Consider the following 26,032-nt stretch of genomic DNA (forward strand, 5'->3'; position numbering starts at 1 on the left):
GGAGAGAAGGGCAATAACTCAGCAGAAGCTCTGTATGTATGCATTCTGCTATATGCTGCATATCTACAAGGGAGTTTCTTCAGAGTGCAGAGAAACCTGTGAACTGTCGGAATATTATCAGTCTTCCCTTGAGATGTCAGCCAAGAGCTTCAGTATAGTCACAGTTGCTACTGTGCTTATTTTCTTCCTAAAGATACAACTCTCAGTGCAAGCGCCGTTGAATGGTAAAGTCTTTCAGCTTTTTTATTGTCATTTGTAACTTAGGGCAGCTAATGTATGCAGAAAACTGGCATCTTTTAATTATTACTATTTCAATAGCATGCTCAAAGTTGTATATTGTTCCAGTCTGCAGTTGTTTGGAGTTAGTATCCTTATTTCAGTTTCTCAGAATAGGTATTCTGATACATACAGGAACAAGAAATTTGTCCTCTGATTTAGTTTGCGTTACAGACTTCTTGCATGCTCAGTATGCCTTGCTTTGTGATCTTTTTGTTTCTCATAGAATGAAGCAGAGACTGGCCCTTCTCAGAGTTAGTGGAAACATCACACCTTTCCCTCTGCCATGTTTATTTTTAAACCAGAGGAAAAGAATGTAATCCCTGTGAAGCGCCCCATATACTAGACCTCATTCTCTTATCTTTAAACAGGACCAGTTTCAGGAGGTCAGCGCTCCTCACTCTCTTTTTAGGAGTTAATGTTCATCTATTCAAGCTGATTATAATCAATTTTCATCCATTCAAGCTAATTATAATCCACCTAGTGTGATTACAGGATATGAGGGAGAATCATTGTAAAGGGTTGTGTGAGAGGACTGACGCAGCACGTATACTCATGGGACAAAAATCCTGAAGGCTCAAGCATAATCCAGAGCTGTCAGCTTCATACAGAGCTCTGCCACGACAAGCATTTTACCAGGTTTTTCGCATGAGCTACATAAGGGGTGGAATTCAAACTTTTAAGGTCACCTTCTTATTTTGGGCATATATCCTCTGAAAAATGGCTATATTCTCTAGCAGAATCTCCCACCTGAAGGACAGAGGTTCCTAGAGCTTGGTGCTTTCCAGAATAACAGAATAAAGCTTGGTGCTTTCCAGGTGCCTTCTCTGACAACACAGAAGGTTTGGAAGTGAAAGGATGTGTTGAAAAGATATGTCTTATGATACATCCTGAAGGGAATGCTGGAGAATTTCTATCTTAGAATTAGACACCCAGTACCAAGAAATGGCAAGAGCTACAGCATCTGCCTGTCTCTGACATCTTCCCAAGTCAGAGACACAACTAACATAGATTATCACAACTAAAACCATTCCCACTTTCCCAGCTCCTAAGTGACATTGGAAACGTATTCATTCCCTGGATGTTGATCAGTGAAACATAGATACACTGGCTCTAGGAACCTCCTCTGCCATGCATGGGCATGTAACTGTGTTACTCGTCAGCACTCACCCCAACATGAACAAAGAGGCAGAAGAGTGCTCACAGGTACGGAGCTGTTGATAGTTCCCTTCTAGATGTGAATCAGACACTCTATTGACTCTCCTCCAATTCTGGGAGACTGTGTGACAGTCTGCCTCATCCTCGTTTCATTATCAAGCAGAATAAGGGTAACAGCAACCTTGCTGACAGTCTGAGGATGGCAGCAAATCCCTTTTGCAGCTCTACATGTTCATTCAGACAAAATCAAGAAGATTCTGCCATCTGGTCATCTATTAATCTCCTGATCTAAGTTAGATGAAACAAGCATTAAATGTGCCTCAGTCCTACCTACACTAGTTGCTATTGTGCTCATCAATAAAGTCGTAATGGAATTGCAGATCATCAAAATGCTCACAGGCTAAGGAAAATTTCACTTGGCAGAAGACTTTAAGCTTTCATTTATTTTTGTTTCAATGGCATAAACACCCAAAATATTGAAAATCTTTGAAATTGACTGTTTTAAGGTTGTTCGAGATTATAAAAATCATAGTTTTGACACTTTGTACACATTTTAATGGGCAGTAAGAGCATGAACAGAGAGTAGCTATTTTAGTTAAGCCAACATTTCTTCAAACCCTGCTCAGATGAGGATGTGGCGATTTCTAAAACCTGTTGACAGTCAGTTGCTGCCTTCATGCAAGTTTTACCTACAGAACGTGCTGACCAGAGGACACAAGCACCCCCAAAAAAACTCAGTAAGAGATAACCCCCTGCAGAGAGAAGGGGAGAGGAGAATAAGGTTTCTCATCTTGAAATCTAAGACAGTGCATGAATTTTTCTATGCAAGGAACCTGGGGACTTCAGCCAGGATGATTACACAGACCTCATTTTGAAAATTCCAGTGTAAAAGAACAAGGCACGCTGATCCTAATGAACTGGAAGCAGAGAGCTTAGTGTTCCCAGCACATATCAATACAAAAGAGCTAAGTGCAGCTGTTTTGCACATCCCTACAAATTAATCCCAAACATCTCACATGACATTCTTTGGAGAAGAGCTGTATCTGTGACCATGCTTCAGAGTACAAGAAATGCAGCCAAGAATCATGTACTGAGCAGACGTGCATGTAAGGATAAATATTTCCCCGCATGCATGTATGCACACACAGGCACACTGAATGTTTGCAAGGCTCGTAATTCAGGACTCTTTTCTAAGCAGAAATAAAATTAAATTTGTGGAGAGTAAAGATCTGCATTAGCCTGATAGCCAAAACTGTTCAGGTCTGTCAGGACAAGCGCCTGTAATTACACAGCAAGCTGAATGACTGTAAGTAGGTTTCAGGACCCCCCCCCAAAAAAAACATTTTAAAAAGAGCATTTAATAAGTCAAGACATTTCCAAAGACATGCAGAGACACTGTCCCAAGTTCAGTTCCTTAAGCAATGGATGAATATTGATCATTTTAACACTCACTCAACCCCCCAGGATTCTCTGAGTTATATGGGTTCGTGTATCATACGCCCTTTTTTCAAAGTCCATCTATTCCTATCCGTTTATGTTGGCAAATCCCAGAGCAGCTGTACAGAAATGACTGTCCATCATTTCTCAGTGTAGCAACTGGCAATCCACTGATGTTTTTCAAACTCCTCAACTAGGCATGAGGGGGTTCATTATAGCTACAACTATTTATATTCCTTAGTTTCCTAACCACAAAAAAATCAGGGATGTACCTACATACAGAGTCTGTGGCTATTCCAAAAAAAACCCCAAAAAACAAACCCCTGACAAAAGTTTCACTCCAGGATTTCAGTGACCACAAGAAAGTCACCCCTATGGGCAGGATCACAGGGATAATTATAGTTATAATTTGGGTAAGAAGGGTTCATAATCTTTGAAAGCGCCTATGTTTTGCTCAACATCTGGGGCTAGAAAGACAGATAAAAGTATTGCAAAATTCATTACATGGGTTTAAGTGGCAATTTGTTTCTTTACAGAGTAAGATCAATTTCAAATATTCACAGTAATATTTCCTTTGTCTTTAAACAGGGTCAAAATGGTCTTATATTGGTAAGTACTAACTAATTTGTACATACTAAGTTCTGGCTTTGTTCTGTATTTTAAGGACAACATGCCAAATGTATTCTGGTGAGAACCTACTGGGTTCACTATCTTTACCCAAGTTTGGATCTGGCCCATTATCTTGAAATCTGTTATTCATCCATCAGGTTTCGTATCTGGGTGATTAAGAGTCAGTTATTGGGTTCTAAATTGCCTTGCAGAATGACAGGAACTTCAGCAGACTAAGATTGGCCCTACAACTGCAGAGGTTCCCCAAAGCCCTCTGTTTCCCCACCAGTCACAGACCAGCAGCACATTTCAGCCTAGTTCTGCAACGAGCATACCTCTCCCTACCCACATGGGTCTTCATTTTTAAGTAGAGTCAGAGTTCAGCAAGTCACCTGTATTGTGTTACTGGAGACTCAGCTCCCTGAAAATCCCAGCACTGACAAGGTAGAATAAATCATATTCAGGAAAGCAGTGTTATTTTGTACGCTAGTCCTTTAAGTCAGCTGCTGACCCAGAAGGATCTGATGGCTGCTCAGGAAGAAGAATTATCTAGAGATTTTCTTTTAATTGATCAAATCCTCTGGCCAGTTATTTCCTCATTCAGAGTAGTGTTTTATATGCCACATGCCCACAGAGAAGTAGGCAGTACTGAGAATCTCAAAAAAAAATGCTTGTTCTGAAGCCTTTGGTGGTGCTCCAAGACAACACAAAGAACCTCTGAGATTTAACTTGCTGCTAATAACTACTCCCTTCGGCTGTGCTCCAGTTTACCTGACTCGCTTCACAAAAGCAAAAGGAAAACTGTCAGCTGCATGTCTATAGGTATTAATCTAACTGCCAGTATGCATACATATACTTCACATTCTCATTAGGAAAAAAAAGCTTGACACAGTTTGAATAAGAAAAACCTGCGTTTTCCACCTTGACAGCAGCCATCAGATGAACCTAACCCTGCTGGGCAGTAAGGAAAGCAAGACTTTTACTACCATCAAAGTAGAAGTTTTCCCCCCTCCTTCCTAAATGCTTGTTTAAATTAGTTACTTCTCCCTTTCTGGGAATATGGGTACCAGTGTTTATTTCAGAGTATGTTATTCTCAGTGCCCAACTTCATCAATTGCTGTTAAGCACTTCCATACTGCAGCCTGATTTCTAACATGTACTGGAGGATAGAAGGAAGGTTCACAAAACAGATTCTTATTTCTTTCCTTCAACTACTGATTTTCAAATATATCTAGAAAAATATATAAAAGCAACTTCAAAAAATTAAAGTGGCAACTGAACTTGCACAGAATAGTTCTTTTCATATACCTGGAAAAAAGCAGAGGTAGAACATTGGTCTGCACAGAGAAAAACGGCGATTAGAGAGACTGCAGTCAGCCAGAAAAGAGCCTCTCCATACTCTCCTACTGATCCTGGTTCCTTACGGCAGCCCACACCTTCCACCATTTACCTTTATCCCTGCAACACTTTGCAATGCCTCCCACTAAAATTAAGTCAACAGGAAGGGAAAGGAAGTCAAGCCATTATAATCACAGTGCAGAGTGATGTCAAGATGAGGGTCAAGGTACAAGATTAAGGGTGGAGGAGAAATCTGGGTGCTGATTGTCAATGAGAGTTCTATTTGTTCAGTACAACAATATGTAAAACTGAATGTTGATATAGCATTAACAGCCCAGGGCATGGTGGCAAAGCAAGATGACACGGCATGTGATCAGGCCTTATCTTTTCAGCACAAGCTTTCCAAAGAAATGAGCATTTGGCTTGGCTATGACGGAAACTACTGCATTAGATAAAATAAAGGATAAACCTCTCCTCTATTTGCCTCTTCCTTAGCCAAACTGCAGCGATGCTATTTGTTCTTCCTGATTTCACTACTCTTGTATACAGCCGAAGAAAAAGTGCCTGGAAGAAACAGCACAGGCCAGTGAGCTGCGGCATGCACCCTCAGCCCCCTCTGACACAGGCTTCCTTTGTGTCCTCTGATGGGCTGCTTCACCTTCTGTAAAATGGGCAAAGTGGACGAAGTGTATCATGAGAAAAGTGTTTTCAATTAAAGAACTTAAAGAATTGTTCTGATGCCCCATAGCTCAGGACAGCATGTGCATGCAGCTTTTGGCCATGTTGCTGTGTGACTGGAAGGTGCAGGCCTGAAGTCCTCTGCCCCAGAAGAGAATTGGTAGAATTGGAGAGCTGGGCTTCAATTCTTTGGATTCTGGCTTTCTGCTTCTGTAATGTAAGATGGCTGGAATGAAATCAAAGAACCAGAATCACTCCTTGAGAGTGGACAAGCAGCCACAATGGAGAAAACTAGCTTTACAGCCAAGTTTAAAGGAATAGTGCCAATGGAATTATTAACGTGCTTTAGCATGTGAGGAGACAACTTCACACTAAAACGTAGACACAAGAATTGTTGTTAACAGACATCAGGCTAATTGAACTTGCAAACTCTTTAGTTTTACTGTTGCCAAATACTCTACTTCAATTCAGTGAGGTACTGAGAACCTGTACTAAGACCCCTCCACTTCCCCTTAGGAAATGCCAGCTTTAGTGAACACACTAGAACATGCCCAAAATTTCTCATACAGCACTTGAATGGAGTAGCAGGGACAGCTACAGCCTTTGGCAATTCCTCTATCTCACAAGCTTTCCTCTGGACACGTACATGGAAGATATACACATACTGGATTGTATGACTGAGCTCTGCCTGTGCTCTGAGCGAAATGGAAACCATGCGGTCATGTTACTGTGGCAGGGAGCCTGGACTCTCAGCCCTCACTACTAACTCAGCCCTAGGCTACCAGCAGCTATACAGCTTCCAGCTGGCTGAAAACAGGGCAGAGTGCTCTGCCTGGCTGGAAAAATAGCAGACATTCCCTGCATTACTGACCCAATGCATTTTACTACATTAGTTTACTTCAGATCAAGAGAACTTGGATACCCCTTGAGAAGCTTGAGCAACATGAATATTAACTGGTCATCAGAGCAAAAGTCTGTTGGTAACACTGGTGTCTCATAGGCCTGTTTTCTTCTTTTTTTAAGTCAGCCAATGTACACATCCTGGGAGCAGAAACCACTGTTGTTCTTAAAGGAACATCTGTCCTGCATCACCTAGCAGCGCTAGGGCTGCAGGGCTGGCTGAAGGCCTAGGCATGGAAAGCTAAAAGCTGTCAAAGGAGATGATACAATGGATGCATGCAGCCATGGTGCTGAGGGTATTTTGCTCAGCTCACTGTGCAGCTGGGCAGCAAGACTATCCAAAGAATTATTACTACTTTATTTACAGACATCTTTTATAAAATAGCCATGAGGGCACAGCCAGGCTCAGGGTTATTTACAGCATGGTAGGGGAACATGGTCCTGGAAACTCAGGTAAAAGAAGGCAGCCCACAAGCTGGATTTGAGCAACCTGAGTTTGCACTCCCTACAGCAGGGAGCGTTCATGGCTGCACTGGGAGCAGTGGTAGCAGGAGGGGTCCTACTTCCCCCCATACCAACAGCTCCGTACCTTAATTTGCTCACTCCAACAGGTGAATAGTACTGTTGGGTGGGTAGGACAGGCCCGTGGCACAGTTATTGCTCTCCTGACACAGTCTGCATAGGATCCTCATAGCAGCAAACATCATCTGAGATGCCTGGATCTTTCACTTTGTCACAAATGTTGTCACAAAAGGAGGAAATTAACTACTAAGATATTTTTGCGATGCTCCTTATGTTAATACCTTTTGGGAATTGTAGTACAGGCCAATCCTAACACGTTCACATGCTATTCTTTATTCAGTAGTGATCAGACAGAGCCTTTGTAAACACAATGTGATTTCCACTGAATTTAACTGAATGTGCTGGCACAGAAAAAGGAAAATCTGGTTCACAATCAATCATTCATTTTCAACAGAGCTAGCTGAGAAATGCCTTCCAGCTGTGTGTTTATCTACAATGGAAATCTCAATTTCACATATGCAAACCCAAGCTGCAGTGAGCTCAGCTCTTTGAGACAGGAGTTTTGAGGCACTGAAATTAGGAAGACTACCAGACAAAAGGCAGAATTTCTAGAAAAACTGGTTTTGTACCAAAAAAGGTTTTTTGTTTGGTTTGGTTGGGTTTTTTTAATTGAGCAGGAGTGAGAAACAAGCAAAAACTGTTGTAGCTTAGAGGCCTGTGAGTGGAGTTGCAGATTTATGTCAAGGAAAGGATAACTGCTAGTAAAGAGCAAGGTACATAAAGGCTGCAATAACTACAGCATTTTATAGAAAAGACAAAAGTTTCCCTTCTGAACTGCTGATGTTGGTGTGGAAGCTCCCATACCCTGTTGCCAGCTCTTAAGGGCATTCAATGCATCCAAACATAGTACTGAAAAAGTGAGTGGTACTTCATGACATGGTTTCCACTAGCTGGGACTAGACTTCTATTTTATGCATCAATTAAAAATTACCTATTTAATTATCAAGTCTCCAAACCTATGATATGTAATATATTAAAGTCTTCTTGCAAACTCACTATCTTATCAGTGTACAGAAACCCCAAACCTTTTAAAATGACTTAAGTCTTTTTACAATAAAGGCTTCTCACCAATTTTTCTGACACTGCTGTAGTCTTAGCTGCCTGAAAAGTGTTACATTTCAGTGTCATTGTCTTGCACATTGTTGTGGTTTAACCCCAGCCAGCAACTAAGTACCACAAAGTGCTCACCCCTCCAGCTCCCAATGGGATGGGGAGGAGGAAAGGAAAAAAAAAAGTAAAACTCGTGGGTTGAGATAAGAGCAGTTTAATAATTAAAGTAAAATAGAATATAATACTAATAATAATTTTAAAATATTATAATAATAGTTATAATGAAAAGGAATATAACAAAAAAAAAAAGAAAATACAAGTGGTGCACAATGCAATTGCTCACCACCTGCTGACCGATACCCCAGCAGTGATCTGCTCCTCCTGGCCAACTCCCCCCTGTTTATATACTGGGCATGACGTTCCATGGTATGGAATACCCCTTTGGCTAGTTCGGGTCAGCTGTCCCAGCTATGCTCCCTCCCAGCTTCTTGCACACCTGCTTGCTGGCAGAGCATGGGAGACTGAAAAGTCCTTGGCTTAAGATAAGCGCTACTTAGCAACAACGAAAACATCAGTGTGTTATTAACATTATTCTCACACTAAATCCAGAACACAGCACTGTACCAGCTACTAAGAAGAAAATCAACTCTATCCCAGCTGAAACCAGGACACACATCGAGTTTCAACCTCAAGAAACTATCATTGCCTGGTATATCCTGATATATATTTTCCTGGGAAGTATTCTTGAGTATCTATATCCCATAGTATGGAATTTGTACTCTTCTGAATGGATCTGTTATTTGCCAAAAAATATGGATAGTATACAGTCTTCTATAATGTCAGCATAACATTTATTAGCTTTTAAAAAGAATTTCAGTAACTTTAAGATAGTACAATGAAGATCTAAGAGGAGAGAAATTAATGTGATTGGCAGCGAACTGGAGTCAAAGATGTAAGTTACAGCAACGTCAAAGCCTATTTATACTGGAAGGCACTGATTAAGTCTGAGTAGCCACACTGCAAACAATGTCATGCGCTAACCTATGTCTTGAATAATCTTAAAGAGCTTTAACAAGGAAGTAAGTCTGTCTGAGCACCAGAATTGAACTTGCCAATTCTGTCACATGTACTGTTTAAGTCAGATTCACCTCCACTATCCATATCCATGCAAACTGTCTTTCACATTAAAAAGTGGGCCTCTAATAATGTTCTCCTGACTGTTAATTTTCCTTCAGAAAAGATCTAAACTTGCTTTGCCACTGATGACCTGATCTAACATTAGATTCTGGCATTCATGATTCATGGAAGACGTTAACATACTGGAAAGACTTCAAAGAAGCCACAAGGAATATTATAGGTTTGGAAAAGAAGCCTTCTAACCAAAGACTCAAGGAACTCAATCTATTTAGTTTAAGAGAAGTGAGAAACTATGTCCTCTATGTTATAAGTACTTCAGTGAGGAACAAAAGTATGCTAACAGGAGGCTCTTCAATTTCTAAGCAAAGGATTAAAAGCAATCACTATCTAAATGCAGTCAAAGCTAGACAAACTCACAGTGAAAAGCAAGCTGCCAAGGAGAGTAATTATCCATTAGGCACTAATGAAGTATCTTTTACCTGCAGTGCTTAAAGGAAGAGTAGATGTTTTTTCCCTTCTGAAAGATATGGCCTCATTGAAGTAGAAATTAATCCAGGGAGGTCCAATGGCCTGTGTTATACAGATCAGGCTAGGTGATCCCTAAAGACCGTCCTGCCTTAGAAAGAATCAAGATGAATCTTCAAAGTCAAGGAGAAACACAAGTTGCAAGTACCTCTTTTAGTATTTAAATCCAAATGGTCTCAGCTTACAGCTTGTGTACAGCTGCTAGCTATTAATGTGTAATTAAACCAAAGGCACAATTAAAAATCTCTTGATATTATCTATTCTTTGTAGATCCTACCTAGGGCAAAAGACTTTGATGAAGAAAAGTTTCACCAGAGTTTGAGCAAGTTATTGCAGGTCAAATTATCATAACACCTTCCATTTTTGCAAGTTAGCTTTTCACTGTGGGTTATGCAATATTGCTAGATAGAGCCAGTTAGTTTGTACAATAAGGAAAAGTTTGTAAGGGTCTGGCTTTCTGTGTACTGAAAAGTATGGAAACTTTCTTCTGTCAACATGAAGACACTTCTTTCAGCAATTCTCTTCAGAAGGCTGGAACCCTGTTACTTCCACAGGGAAAAGTAATTCATGTCAGTAAATAATCCAAATACTGTCACAGATCCAAACTCTACTTGCCATGCTTGTGCGCTCTGAAGAGAGACAATACCATCACGAGAGGATCAGAGGCCCTGTGGCTGGCTGTGGTGCTGCTGCCTGCAGGCCTAACCTGGTGAGCTGCCAGGCCTGCAGTTCCCCAAGAGTGTAACATCAACAGCAGTTGAGATTGTCAAAAAACCGAGGGGTGGTAAAGTGTCTCTATGTGAGATTTTTGTTGGCATTTGGCCCTTTTCTATCTAATGGCACACTGGAAAGATGAAATTAAGTTTTAAAAAAAAGGTCTTAAAAATTCAGAAAAGGCTCCTTTTCCAAATTTTGGATGAAGGCTAAAATAGGGGAGTTTTTATATTAATTGCATAGTTAAGGCTTGACAAATGTGTCTCTGTTTATTTACTCAGGTCCTGACGGAGAGAAGGCCTGGCCAAAGAAGTACCCATTTTGTGGAGGAGTATTCCAATCACCAATAGATTTCCATACAGATATTCTCCAGTATGATTCTAATCTCTTGCCTTTAGAATTCATAGGCTATAATGTGCCCTCCACTGACCAGTTTACATTGACCAATAATGGTCATTCAGGTAAGGGAGCTCAATAACAGCAAGGGATTGTGAAGGAAAGAGTTGCTGGAGCTCGTGATTTTTTTATTTCATGGGTGAACTGCTTTGATTATCAGATGAAATTAAGCTGTGATGACGAAGCCTTCACATCAGCATACCTACATCTAGAGAACAGGCTAGGGAAACTTGGGAATGTACTAAGTACAAATGGATTTGCAGTAAGCCGAATTGACTATAGTTTTTAAATAAACTCTAGGTATGTCAGAATTAATTCCTGAACTTTTCTTATTACTTTGGTTGGAGTGCTCCGAAACAGAAACAGACTTTGTGATTCTGTTAAAAAGAGATAAACTGATAAAATATAGGTGCAATGGGTCTCTGACATTCCAGTCTAATCAAATCATCTCAGCTCAATTACGGGGCAGGGGGGAGCTACGAGCACCATTCTGTTCCTTTGACTTGAGATAGAAACCTCTTCAGTGTAACATAAGACAGATAGATAAAAAGACAGGAAAACAATTAGAAATAGCATACAAACATGCCCTCCACTGTAGTACTAAATCAAAGTGTCAGTACAGTAGGTAAAAGCAGAGAAGATGCAGTCTCATAAAGGTCTACTATATTGACACAATATACAATACCAGTAAGCTAGTCCCACCATTTTTTGTTCCTTCCTGAAACATGTGAAGACATAGAAATAAGAACAGTTATAAGGCCCTCCTTCTTTGTATCCTCCTCTATTGTATAAGCATCAAAAGAACCTGTGTCATAAAATGGCCTCTGTTTCTGCTCTTCTCTGGCATGCTTAGTTAAAAGATGCCTGACATGCAAACATCTCTCTTTTTCTCACTCTTTCAGTGGCGTAAACCTGCTCTGTAGAACATCATAAGCCCATTCTTCAGTAAGGGCCAGCCTCTCTGGGCATGGTTCCTGGTTTTCCTCTTGATCAATTCCTCTATCAAAACCAGGTTGCTTTAGACTAAGAATGGCTGGAACACCCTTTCCTTGTGAACCTTCTTTTCCTAAGAGCCTTTCTCGGTCCTGAGTGAAAGATTGTACTGTCACAGTTGAATGTATTAGGCTGATGTAAGTGACAGGCAATAGGCAGAAAAGGAAACATTGTCATTGTGGGCTTTAATGGTGCCAGAGAGCAGGCGGAAACAAAAGAACAACACTGAGAGCCTGTCCCTCACATAATAGTCACACAGGTAAAAGCAAATTCCTCATAAAGCCTATGTCACCAACATTGTCAGATCTTGCCCATAAAACAAGAAGTTCAACTACTTCCTAATGAAAGCCAAGATAAAAATATATCCCCCTCTCAGTAAAAATGGGAATTCACTTCTAAAGCCAGTGCACTCCTAGAAAGCAGGGGACATGTGACCCACTCTGGAAACCTCACTCAGATACAAACCGTAATTGCTCTAAGTAATGAAAAATTAGCTTCTGTTAGAGTGATCATTACACCATCTGCTACTATCTTCTCTTATGGCTAGACAGGAAATTAGTAGGATGCTTATTACTATGGTATCAGTCATTCCTACATGCAATTAATGTACTTCACCGGCCAGCTAATCCAGATACAATTACCTACTTCAGCTAGAGTGAAAACAGTAGAGCTCAAAAAAAGCTTTTTAGCACGAGCATAAAAACACATAGGCTTGCAGCTGTTCCTTCATTAAGGTTTTGAGCCTTGTTTCCCCTGCAAAACATGTCTGGGACACTCCAGAAACAAACTGTATTCATACTGGAAAAGAATAAATTGCAAAGAAATCGATCTGTTCTTTACATAAACCATTGCTTTATGAAGTACCAAACTTATCAAGTGAACAACTCAGTTTCTGCTGAGTTGAGAATTACTACTGTAATTTCTACACAAAAAAAATAACCCAGCCTGTCTTCCACACTGGAGAGCATTAGTGAGCAGAAGGGAGGGTAACGCATACAAAGGTCTCCCTCCACCATGTCAAGAGAGGAGGTGCTAGTTCTTAAGGCCTGTGATTATCTTGCTGCTTGCCATCAATGCTCCGGGTTTTGGGAGGAGTGGGGAGAGGGGGAAGTTTATTTGGTTTTGCCATATGCTCCTAAAAGAAGATTAAGAGGCAGAGGAGTTCAATATAACAAGAGGTTAAAAATACCATGAGAAGTATTAATTTATTAAGCCATTTTCAACCGTTATAAGGGGACTGAAAGAAGGCACATGAGCCTAAGTTTTGCTTCGACTCGTCAATAACTGTCTCTTCAATAAGACTGAGATAATTTTGCATTCTTCAGGGAGAGGAAAGATTTCCATTAGCAACAATTCCCACATTCAATTCCTTTAGTTTAAGAAAACAGAAAAAGTGTATATTCTAAATTCTCCTGAATTACCTAGAAAGGGTTAAAGACAACTAAAGTGTTTATCTCCTACCACAGACCGAGATGGATTTGAGTTAAGAATCTGCTTTGTTCATGCTCCGTACGTAATATACTTAGACAGAGTATTTTTATTTGCCCTGTGCTTGAAAGCTGTGATATCATTTGCTCCCATCTGGTTTTGGTCTGCTTACAGTGAAAATGTATCTGTTGCCTACTATGTACATCAGAAACCTCCCATTTGAATACACTGCATCTCAACTTCACCTACACTGGGGAAACAGAAACAAGTCAGAAGGCTCAGAGCACACAGTCAGTGGGAAGCATTTTGCAGCAGAGGTAAGACAAGCTCAGATCAGGGAAAGAAACAAAGAAGGTTAGGCAGGTCCCATTGTTTCAAAGTGGGATCTTTATCTTGGGTATATGACTGTAAAAGGCTGCAAGGTTCTAATCCAAGTATTTATGATCTGGGTATATACTAAAAAAATGCATTACACACCGCAAAAAGGATGGGCTCCGATGTACTTTCATGAATATGCCACAAGTCACGGAGTTAGAATTTAGGTTCTAAACTCAGGGCTGGCACTGGGTCACTTGAGTAATTTCAACCAAATTACTAGATATTTGACACCTTGGTTCTTCTCTGTAAACCAGGTATATCTTTTAGCTGCACGACATTGCTTCTCTGTCTACCTTTACTCACCTTCTTCTATCCAGTGAAGAACTACTTATTATCTTTTCTAATCCTAAATTATGGATTTGGGAATAGATTTTGAAAAGCAGTACCAATTGGATATTTACACCAAAATGATTAAAACTGAAATCAGTCAGAATAATTTCCTTGCATAACAGCACTTTAGGAATCCGTTTCTTCTCTAGTTACATTTAACACCGGGTTTTGCGTTCTAAACATCAGAGAGCCCCAAGAGTGCGAAGGTGTTACTTTTTCAGAAAAATTTACTAGTACTACGGTCAAGATGCCTTGAAGCCAAAGTGATCGATCCTTTTTCCCCCCCGCTTCATGTAGGGGGGGTGGTGGGGGTGGTGGTGTATAACTCAGCTACAGCAGGGCTGGGAGTGGTAGTTCCAGAACCTTTCGCTTTTCTCTAAAAAGATCTTACCACTACACCCAGAAATCACTGAAGGATCCCATTGTATTGTCTTAGCCTGAGGTGGCTGCACTGGTCCTTTATAGCTGTGAAACAGAAATATGAGTATGCCCCAGACAATACCATAACATAGTATCTCCTTCTTTGTAGTTGCATATTGTACATTATAACTCTGAGAAATATCCAGATGTAACAGCAGCAATGGACAAAGCGGATGGACTGGCGGTTCTGGCTATTCTTCTTGAGGTAGGATGCAGGACCTTTTTTTTTGGTTTAGAATATGCTTTCAATCATTAAGTCATCAGAGACCTTTAACGTATAAAATTACCTAGATTATGTAACAAGGCTGTGGCTGAATTAAGGTTCTTCCTTTTCTCTTTCACAAAAAAGGGCCAGATTCTAGCAGCACATACATAAACAGGAAGAAATTTTAAGAAAAGAGGAATTCTCAATATTTCCTCATGTTTTTCAGTAAATTAACTTCAGCTATGTTAAATCCATTTTTGCACTCATTTACAAACTAAGGATTGGTAGAGTTTATCAAACAACAGACAACAGTCAATTTCAAGCTCACTCAAAACTGCCTACTGTAGCGTGAAGCAGTTTTAACACAGCAGAGAGGCATAGGCAGACACAACCCTGGCTTTGGTCACTATATGTAATTAGGATTTGACCACCTGAAGTCTTCAGGTTGCAAACTTCCCAGATTCTTTGAATCACAGATTACAGTAAACAAGTAAATTTAGTGCCCTTTTTAAGATGACAGGGCAGCTTTCCAATTTTCTCCTCTAAAGCCCCACATACAAGCAATTAAAGATAATAATGATCTGAAAGAAAAATTTTTAGAAGCTTGTACATACATAATTCTCCTTTTTCTTGAGGATTAAAACTCCTCAATAAGATAACTATAAAGATGATTTTTAAATGTGAGGATTTTCTGCAGCATAAAAAAAACCTGAAAACACCCAGGTTTTCACATTTCCATCAAAAAAGTGAAAATGTTCTAGTTAGCAGACAAAGCTCTAATTCTCATTAATATTATCCAAGCTCACTTCCTAGCAGCTCTAAGACTGAGACAATAATTTTATGTAAAATTTCAGTTCATTTGGAATTTGCAGCTGTGAAAAATGTCAAAGTATTGTATATTATGCTAGGGAATGATACTGGGATTCTGGTTATTTCTAAGCAACGGTGTTTAAAAATGAAATAAGGGAACAATGGAGATTAGGTCTTTGAAAAACTTTCAGACAGCTGGTGGCTATTACAGTTGACCTAAGGACACCAGTTTACTATGTCTGGTTGTCAGAGAAGTTGCTAAGCACCAACTCTAAAGTATTCATAAAAAAGGCATTGATTATTACACTGAAAAGCTGCTGGTAGCAGTTGAAAAACATGGTCTTGTTTGATAGTTGACTTATAGCCCTTGCCAGTGGCCCTGCAGTACCCAACGGTGTCATTCTTTATCTTCCTGGACTGTGAGGAGCAGCACACTAAAAAATGTTTGTGGGTGGAAAAATGTGACTTTGACTAGAAACCAGTAGATGATCCAAGAGGCCTGTCAGTTGAGAACTTACGCCTGCCATGTTCTCAGAGGAAATGGTTTCTCTTCATTTGCACAGCATGATGAATGGGCAATAGCGTCTTTCAAGTGCACACAAGAGGTCTACACTGTAGTTGTTAAGACAGCATTATGACAAAGCAGCTCTAATAGCTCTGGAGTGAGTAACAGCGTTATTGGGGTTCTGAGGATAGCGTTAATGTTTTGAGTAAAAAGACTACTTACACCATTCTAGTATATGAATATCTGGACAGTGGAGACACTTGCCTTATGACAGAGGCTATCAAATACTGCTGTCTGCTGTGTGCAGAAGCAAAGACTCACATTCAGACTGTGGTGATTTGCACAGCTGTTAATAGTCTGCTCATTACAGATTGGACCCTTCAACCCATCCTATGAAAAGATCTTCAGGCACTTCCGGAATGTGAAATACAAGGGTGAGTGGCTATAAGCCTGCGTTGGATTGAGAATGGCTAAGAGTATCAGATGTCACCCTGAGAGGGATTGAACGGGCTGAATAAACAGTCCAGAAATCCCAGGCAAACCTGTCACAAACTGTGAAAGACTTAAAAATGCTGTGCATTTCTGTGAAGAGTGTATGACTAGCATGCACCATGTGTTTCTGACTGGGCCTTATTTCTTACACATGGTGTTTTTTGGTTAATATGGCCACAGTTCATCTTACGGAATTCTGATTTGGTATTTAAGACAAGATTTGTACATAGGAAACCTAAAAAGCTGTATTCCTTATTAAACTGGGATCATCTCTGTTAAAATGTATTTTTCTTTTCCTAGTGATATGACTGAAAGCATTCTACTTACTGAAAAGCAAATTCACTTCGCTGGTACACTACCTGTGTAGTAATGATGCAGCATTTAACACGAATCCCCTATTTTAGATCAGATGGTCCAAGTCCCTGGTTTCAATATTCGAGAACTGCTTCCTGACAGACTGGATGAGTATTATCGCTATGAAGGATCCCTGACAACTCCTCCTTGCTACCCTAGTGTTCTCTGGACAGTTTTCCGACACCCCGTTAAAATTTCACAAGAGCAGGCAAGTTTAATACAGCACATGTTTTCCTGATTGGTGTCTGCTAAAGAACAGTAAATGCATATTCTCATTTCCTGGATTTCTCTTACGTTCCTGTAGAACTGAAAGATGACCATTGCTAAAATCCTTTAAGTGGGAAGAACAGCACAGAACTGACATAAATCAATATCCCATTCTGTTTGTAGTTAGCATGTTTTCAGTTGACCAGAATAAATAAAGGACAGACAACTACATAGTAATTGGTATAGTATCAGCTTGAAAAATCACAGTCAAGTAAGATTAATTTCTGTTTTCACTATGTACTTACTCCCTGCTTTGAGTCTTTCCATGAGTCACTTCCAGATCATTTTTGTTCAGACTTCATGTCTGAACCCTATTCACTAAGTATTTTACTGCTACTTTGATCCTGACTGACTTAGGTATGATAGGTTGGGCAGATGTTAAGTTTCTAAAAAAGCATGTGATGCATTATTTGTCAATCTTTAATCCCCTGGCTTTTCTCCAACTTATGTTTTTTGTGCTCACCTAATTAACTTTTTTTGTTCTTAGGTGGCCACTTACATAGACTATAAACTCCCAATCACTATCTTCTGATTCACCTAATTATAAACACAGGGAAAAAATGTTATTATCAAAATCTCTGATCAAATTACTGCATGCTCCTTGTTATGAAAGTCCATTCTTAACTTTGTCCACTCTGCCAGATCATGTCTTTACCAAAGTAGAGAGTTCTTTCATAAAGTAGCTTTTAGTACTGCTTAGGAGTTAGACTGTGCTAGGGAGAACATGCTGCAAAGGGCCACCATGTTTCCTCCCATCCAGTTTTCCTGCCGGATGATTACCAAGCAGGATTAATTTTATCAGGATGTAAACAAAATACAATCAGGTATACAAACAATACAGGTATGGGTTTGGAGATGTGACACTGTTTACACTTTATTCTGTATTTGGGCTCACAGGCCACGCAAGACTTAAGTATTACTTAATATATCCTCTTCCCTTTGACTACCCCTTTGATTTCAAACACACACTCTCAGTGATCACACACTGGCATTGCTTTTTCTGTATTCTGGGAGCTGAACAGGGTGCTTCCCTTTATAGTTACTGGCACTGGAAACAGCCATGTACTGCACAGAGAGTGATGACCCAGTACCCCTGGAAATGGTCGATAACTTCCGAAACGTTCAGGAATTTCACGAAAGACTGGTTTTCATCTCCTTCCGTGAAGGTAAGTTGTATGAACACTTCTATGCAAAGAAACAGTGCACAGTGATTTCTGTAAACTTGAAATACTGAAGTGGCAGTCCTGTTGCACTGTATGACTACAAAAATATAGCAATCTCATTTTCCCGCAGTTCACTTTGTTCCCTTTTCTTCTCTTACTGCATTGTTGCATGGGCAACTGTATGAGAATAAGGTATTCAGAGAGTATATAAGGTTTTTTTCCACAATGGGTATCAGGCAAGCCCTGCAACCCTTCTGATCAAAGGCAAGGAGATAAAAAAAGGAAGACATGTTTGGCCTTGTCATGCTTAGCAGAAATAGTTGCTGTCACTCCAAACATTTAACAGTTCTCTACAGCCGAGCTGTTTCAGTCAGCATAAGTGCTTGAGCTGGCCTTGTCTCACCAGTGACATTTGCTGGTTCTCAGCAATCTCAGGATTGTTTTTATGCAGACCACACATTTAAAGGGAATCACAACTTTGCCTTTCAAGGAGACTGTTTTTTGGAAATTACATAGTATCAGAAGAGGTCCTTGAGGAATTCAAACTTGACAAATAAAAATAATTCATAACACTGGAATCACAACTTTGCCTTTCAAGGAGACTGTTTTTCGGAAATTACATAGCATCAGAAGAGGTCCTTGAGGAATTCAAACTTGACAAATAAAAATAATTCATAACACTGGATTGTATGATGCAGTGTTACAAATGAAAAAAAAATTGCCATCTTACGAGGAAGAACTGATTTAAAAGCTTAATTATGCAGTGTTACACAATGACAATGCATAGGTTTGGGCGGGGGGGGGGGGTTGCACAAAAACCTGCATCTGTGGTAAGAAGCTTAGCTGTGCTCCACAGTAAGGCATTTGAGTATATTGTTTGTGCAAAATGTATTGTTCCAATTTCTGTGTTGTCTTGCAAACAAATACTCTTAAGCAGTTGTGAAGCTGGCACATACACTGAAGGCAGACGAATCTAAGCAAGCCGCTATACTATTTGAAACTGAGAGTAGAAGATTTTTAAAAGAAAAAGCAGACTTCACAAAAAAGATTGGCCAAGCAGTGAACTTTCAAATTAATAAAACATGTTAGCATATCACTTCAACTTTGCCTGCTAGTTTCTTCACTGTTTAGATGAAAGAATGGAAAACACAGGAGTTGTCTATAGTGGGACATTTCACACAATAGCCACTGCAGGGAACAGTTCTCCCTGCAGGCATACTGCAGTAGCTGTTCTTGCCATTCCCCTCTGCAGACAGCCCCTTTCATAATATATCTTTTCCAATATAAAGCTATAAAGGAGAAAAGTGAAAATTAGAGATCAGCCAAAACAAATCCCAGACAAAACATTTCTCTGAAATCAGAGATGATTTAGATTTGTCACCAAAAGTTGGCTGGTTTCTTTGTCAGATTAGCTGCATCAAAACTCCCAACCAGAGCAGTGTGGAGCATCAGCAGCATTTGGCCCTTATTTGAAGCAAATCTCCATCTTTGAGATAAAACCCAGAGACAATTTCAGAAGTCATTCTGTGGCTGGGGTCCATCTCAGTTCTCATGGAAACATTTTAAAATTTTTCTAAAGTTTCCCATAAGAGGAACGTAATTCTGCCACAAAGTCTCTTTTGAGTGCCTTCTCTGGAATTATTGCACATAACTTATTAATTATTTAAATAAGTATGTTGATGCTACTGTTCTTGCTACTTAAGCACATTTCTCTCATTGAGTTCTAATGATTTAGATCTTCATTTCTCTGTATTTTTACTGGAGTAAAAAATATTTAACAGTTCTCAGCTGACTGACTATATGGCTTGAACCACAAGCCATGACTTCCCATTCTCAAGCTCTGCATTAAATCTCTACATTTCATAATCTCCAGAGCTCCAGTGACAAAGGCTACATCTCCTTAACTGCTGCGTCTCCTGACTTATTTTCTTAACCACTCTATCTGCAGTTAACATAGTGGATCCTCAGGAGAAGCCTTATGGACCAGGTATATAAAGAAGGGCAGGCTACAGTGCTAAAGGCAATACACATTTTTCAGTGCAGTTCAGGGATCCAAACTACCTCAGGTTCTCATTTCTGTACACTCAGCAGAAAGCTACTGACTAGAAAAACAACTATTTTAACTTGCATGCAACACAGAAGCAGGGGCAGTGATTTAAGAAGAGATGGGATACTTCCCAATTTTGAGGTGCAGAGAAACAGCATAACATATCCTTTTGTTTAACGTATGATTAAGGAGCTGAAGATGTTACACCCAATGAGTGAAGTCATCGCTATATGACTTTGTACTTTCTACTGAGCATCTTGAAAGGTGCTCAAGTTCTCAAGGACTCTCCTGTCTGTACACAGCTTCCAGTTTGTAAATAAAGGCCTAGAAAAGTGACTTTCCCCCAAAATAGCTGAGTAGTTTTCATCTCCCATCCTCATTCTGGAAGCTAGGAATGCATTCATTCCAGATACCTCAAAAAAACGTCCCCAAGCCTGTTGAGACTACAGTGCAAAGCACTGTAAGCATCCACACTAGTTCTTTCCAGTCAAGCAGCTGAAGTATTTTTCTGCTTTCATTATCATTTCTCCATTTGCCTCCTTGCTTATTTGCTGCCAAAGGTATCTTATCGTCTTTCCCATTACTAGCAGCAGATAGCTAAATATTTAAGTCTAAACTAGTTTAGTTTAGTTATATCTTTTTTCTATTTAAAGCTACCATTTCTGCTCTTGAATTACTGCTGAGAGAAGCTACTCTGATCAATTGTCTCTGTTCTCATTTTAATTTGTTTATAATTTGGAGCCCAGTTTCAAGGTCTGACTAAACCAAAATACTGAGTACCGTTGGCTAGCAATATTTTGTGTCAGTCTGCATCAGCTCACATGTTAACAAAAAATAAGATTTTTCCCTTTCTGAAAGATCATGAATACCTTTCTGCTATGCATGATAAAGAGTCTCTGCAATCTCTGCTCACATGTAGTTCTCTGCAGTAAGCAATAACCTTAATCTTACTGCTTCAGAGTCAAGAATAAGTAACAGAACCACCTCCCTATCAATTTATCAGCTAGGAAACTGATTTGTTTGTATTATGTTGGTAACAAGTGGAAACTTTGTTTCTTGACTGTAACATGACTCTGCATTAGACAAAAGTTATTTCTGTGATTGTATACAACTCACATATAGGGCATACACAAGTCATGCTTGGAATTTTGCTGGTTCTGTTCCTTGATTTCTCGTTGTATACTATATAAAGCCATAGTCATAATATTGTATTCTATCATCATGCCTCTTATCAAGTCCCTATGCCGTCACTTGCAGAGTATAATGATTATAGAACAATGCCTCAATTCAATTTCATTTTAAAATGAGAATTACACTAGTAGTTCTCTTGTTGCTACATTCTAACCAAAATATATAAGAAAATTACAAGTTTACCAAATCATCAACAATCCTTAATAGCCCCATGATTATTATACAAACTGGTATTAGTTGCACAAATAATATTTTGAGTAAACTAAAAGACGGCTGAATAGTGAAAAAGGGAAAGAACTATAGTACGTCCGTCCTTTTTCTGCTTTTGTGGATTGGCCAACTAGAAATATCCCTCTCCCCCATGGCATTCTTATATGACCAGGAAGAAAGTTAAAACTTTCTTCCCAAACCTCCAATCCCAAACACTGGCTGCCATCTAGAGAACTAGTTGGGTCCAGAATGGCTATTTTAGTAATCCCCTTCAAATCTCTGCTCAAGTCAGATTATGTACAATGATTTTAAACAGCAGAATCAGGGTTTGCAATATGGCTGCCAAGTTTCTGAGACTGTACAGCTTCCTCTGCAGGGTCTTTCTCAAATCCATGCACAATCTACTATAGCAATGCCACTGCAGAAACACTTACTGAAGTAACAGAAGTTCTGGAGTGAGCAGCTACCTTATGTTTAAGACTGGTTTACTGTGGAATCCTAGAGATCCAAATTTTACTTTTTTTACCCTCTCAATTCGTCAGGATTCAATACCTGGTGGACTTGGCAAGGGTATGTTGCTGATTGCTAATCGCATTTATGAACCAGTGATTTTCTGAGTCAGACTGGTCAGTCAGAAACGAGAAATGCAGTTTTCCATCTGTTTCTTAACCTGACCTTTCAGCACCTAACTACCTTCTCTCTGTAAATCACACTCAAAAGTAAAAGGTAGAGAGTTACAATCCATGATCCCAGCAACTGAAAATCAGATACTATGCTATCCAGGAATCTCTAAACACTTCACAGAAATACTGTAAGCATTATTATTTCCATCTATGGGGGAAAATTTGACCCAGATGTGACTTTCTCAAAATTGTTGCTGTGAACCAGCGCCAAACCCAAGAATAACATTTGGCTCTCCCTCTGCTAAGCCACATTATTTGGCTCCCATGCAGAGGTGACACCAGCTATTTTCAATGTATCTTTAAAGTTGGCATGACTTACCAGAGTTGAATTGTATGGGTTATTGCCCATCCTGCTGTTCTCACTCAAGAACTGGTCTCCATGGCTACAAAAGGCATTGCTCAGTGCTACTTTAATAGAAACCCCATTCAGTCTAAGTACATTTAATTACAAAAGCTCATTGACTCTATCAGTGAACCACAGAAAAATGTTCTACCCATTTCAAAAAAGGTATTCATCACCCCTATAATCTCACATTCCACCTAGTTCGGTCACAAAGGCTCCCTCACAGGTGCAACCCCTCACCTCAAGGGCGGGGGGGGGGGCGTTCCTGTCAAAGCACAATTAAAGTGCACCTGGTTGCTGGCTGCAAGTGCCCAGCCTGGTGCACCCAGCTGTACCACAGGTAGGAACAGAGCACAGTTATTAAGAAGGGAAGGAGAGGCCATACACAGAATCATGGCTTGGGCCAGGCAACCACAGAAATTTGTGAAAGAAATCCTGTTGTGCACACCCTAGGCCCCTACTAAAGCAGGTTTTCAGAGCAACTTTTCTGCCTTTTCAGTGTCAAGACTGAGGGGCTGCCATCGTCACCTGAGCAGAGACGCCACAAGATGGGGCCATTGAGCTGTGTTTTGTATCAAAAATGCAAATGACTGAAGCGTTCGGTCATCCACATTTTGATGCCAATAATTAAAATCTAAATTCAGGCTCACTATTAACAAGTACTACCTTTCAAAATGTCTCTAATCTTAAAGGATTATTCAGAAAAACTCAAACATGTTTATAATGCATTTTGCCTGTCAGCAATCTATTCCAATAAAATCAGCTTCACATACATGCAGCTGAAATTTATTACGATGTTCACACCTTCCACTGCCCACAAGTTAAATGGGAACTGGTGTCTAGTTTTGATTATAGCACCATGCTGAAATACTGTCTAACAAAATTTTGCAAGAAGGTCTTCTCATCAAACAGAAATGCCCCCTACCCTTCCTCCTCAAACTACAAGCTCTTTTTCTACAGTTAACTATTTGGTGTTGTATTTTGTTGTCCATCTGACGCACCTTTACTATAACAAAAATCCCCTTTTTTAATATACAGTTTTCCTTCAACACCATGGATTGCAAGCTTCTTCTATTCAGTTGGACTTAAAATTAATAAAGGATCTAATGGGTTAAACGGGATAAGGTTAAACTCCAGGTTTTACATTTGTTTTCTCAACAGCTGATTTAATAAGAGAAAATATTTAGTTGGAATACATGAAACTTGTTAGCTTCACTCTGAAAGGGTTCTGATGTTGCTTAGAGAGAAACAGTCATTTGATAAAATATAAAAAACAATGTGTAAATGAATTATGAAAATGCAATTAAGAAAAGAGTGCTCACCTTCAGGATCTTTGGGAAGGCCAAAATAAACAAAAATACTTTGATTGCCAAAAATATATATGAAAGTCATTATCAAAGACGGCATTATAATTATAATGCTTAACATCTCAATGCAAACATGAGATCACTCAGTTCTTCATAGTAATATCCTGAATTCATTCTTACCTTCTTAGATGCCTTTAAGCAATGTTCTCAACAGCAAAGCATATCACTCTTCAGCTGTCCACATTCAACGGTGTTCTTCTACCTTGAAAAAACAGAAGGCATCAAATTTAACATCCTTAGTTGCCTGGGTTTAGTTCTTCAGTTTTGCTTATGCTCTCTTATACATTATAGCATTGAAATCCAAAGAGTTTCTGATCTGCTATGCCTGTGCCTGCATGTTGGCTTTGTGACTTCAGCCAGTGTCTAAATTCACAGCACTGTGAACTGTTGATCCAGTTGTGGGATTAGGACCTTCCAGTATACATCTATGCAAAGTTATCCATTCCATAACTGCAAAGTGGTATGAGCAGGCTGTAGGAAAGTTGCAGATGCAGAATGCAAATGTTACGACAGATTAGAGACTAACCTTCTCCTCTCAAGTAAATGAAATTTACTGTTTTGTATGCTTTCCTAGGTTTTGTTGTTTCTGTTGTGATAGCCTGCATTCTGGGAGTTCTCATCATTCTTGCAGTAGCCTTCTGGCTACTGAAGAGGAAAAGGTAAGATGTCCGGCTGTCACATCACAGAAAAAGAAGTCAAACCAAATTTTTCTTCTGACACAAAGAAGTGCTTGTGTGTCCAAAACCTTGCACATTTTTTATAGTGGTAATGTTTGATCTTTTATAAGATATAATCTCTTCCTAAAAGCTTTGATTTGTTTTTATCACTGTAGACGTTATTTCTCCTGTATCATATACTCCAAAGTAATTCTATTTTATTGCCAGCAAAATACGTTTATATGGCTAAAAGGTCTCTACTTGCTGTGACCTTGTGCCACAGTGGCCACCATTCTGCCATTGTAGGAATGGTTGTTTTTCCATAAAATAATAATTACTGGAACAGTGCTCACGTAAACCCTTAAAAGATACAAGGACAGGAAATAGGGAATTATATGCGACTACCGGGGAGAACACAAAACCACTTTCCACTCTAGGTACTGACTGCTCCCACAAGTAGTTAGGAAATGAGACTCCGTTTTCAGACTAAGCGGGACAAGCAGGCTGTGCTTGTCCAGGGGAATGGAGTTCTAGAAAAAACCTCTCCCAAAGGTCACATCATTTAAGGGGAAGAAATCTGTACTGACAAGAGATCATTTAGCCAGACTGTTTGCCAGTAAAGCCAAATTCTGGAAAAAAGACTAAGATTACAAACTTTCCTACAGCCTGATCCTTTTGTGATCAGCATTGACTCTGCCACACAGAATGCGTTCTCCTGAAATATTTGTAACAATAAGCTACTGTGACATTTGCACTAGTACAGAGAAAAATAATCTCCTGCATGCATAACGGACCATTTTAAGTAACCAATGGTGCTTTTCCTTCATTGGAATTACAATTATATAATACATTTGTTTTATTTTAGCTGCAGAAAGGGAGGCGAAGACAACAGAGGAGTCATCTACAAACCAGGCATGTACAAGGAGGAAGAAGACATCTCCAAACTTTGATGCCGCGCTCTGTCACAAAAGCCCCTTTTCATTCACAGTGCTGATTTATTTTGCATTGGTGGAACACGTCTCTTGTTCTTGGCTAATGATAAGCCTCAAGTGTGTTCTAAAAACGTACCAGCCAAAAGTCTTCTGTAGCCCTTGTTCTCTTGTTTTCCAGGGAGATATGAGCAGTGAATACTCCTGAGCTAAATTCCTCACCACATTCTTTTAATGTTTGCTGCTTACTGAGTCTGAGCCTTTTAATTGATTTTACAGTTAATCCTAAACTCCAATTTTATGGTTTGTTTAGCACCGATTTTCCCACAGGTATTCAAATCTGAAGACACTCATCAAGCTACAAGCACTCCTCCCTGCTAAATCAAGGTATTTGTTTTAGCATCATGAATGTAAACAAGATAAAGGGCAATGTGTATTTGAAATCAGAATTTGAACTAGGT

At 39.6% G+C, this 26,032-nt stretch overlaps 1 protein-coding gene across 1 annotated transcript; it reads left to right on the forward strand.

Moving 5' to 3' along the window:
- The first annotated feature begins 122 nt into the window (after positions 1-122).
- CA12 (carbonic anhydrase 12) lies at positions 123-25,592 on the forward strand. Its single transcript, XM_050903337.1, has 10 exons — positions 123-224; positions 3,460-3,480; positions 10,686-10,865; positions 13,396-13,538; positions 14,459-14,554; positions 16,240-16,303; positions 16,766-16,923; positions 18,022-18,148; positions 24,561-24,645; positions 25,508-25,592. Exons 1-10 carry the CDS (start codon positions 134-136, stop codon positions 25,590-25,592), a joined length of 1,050 nt encoding a protein of 349 aa, XP_050759294.1. The 5' UTR covers positions 123-133.
- Positions 25,593-26,032: the final 440 nt, after the last annotated feature.

This window comes from Gymnogyps californianus, chromosome 11 (assembly GCF_018139145.2).
Source record: "Gymnogyps californianus isolate 813 chromosome 11, ASM1813914v2, whole genome shotgun sequence".
Classification (NCBI taxonomy): domain Eukaryota; kingdom Metazoa; phylum Chordata; class Aves; order Accipitriformes; family Cathartidae; genus Gymnogyps; species Gymnogyps californianus.

Excerpts from the sequence above, each read along its gene's own strand:
- CA12 (XM_050903337.1), top strand. The coding sequence starts at position 134 with ATGTCAGCCAAGAGCTTCAGTATAGTCACAGTTGCTACTGTGCTTATT. Across the intron at positions 16,304-16,765 it reads CCGGAATGTGAAATACAAGG|ATCAGATGGTCCAAGTCCCT; the intron begins GTGAGTGGCTAT and ends CCCCTATTTTAG. Across the intron at positions 16,924-18,021 it reads TTAAAATTTCACAAGAGCAG|TTACTGGCACTGGAAACAGC; the intron begins GCAAGTTTAATA and ends TTCCCTTTATAG.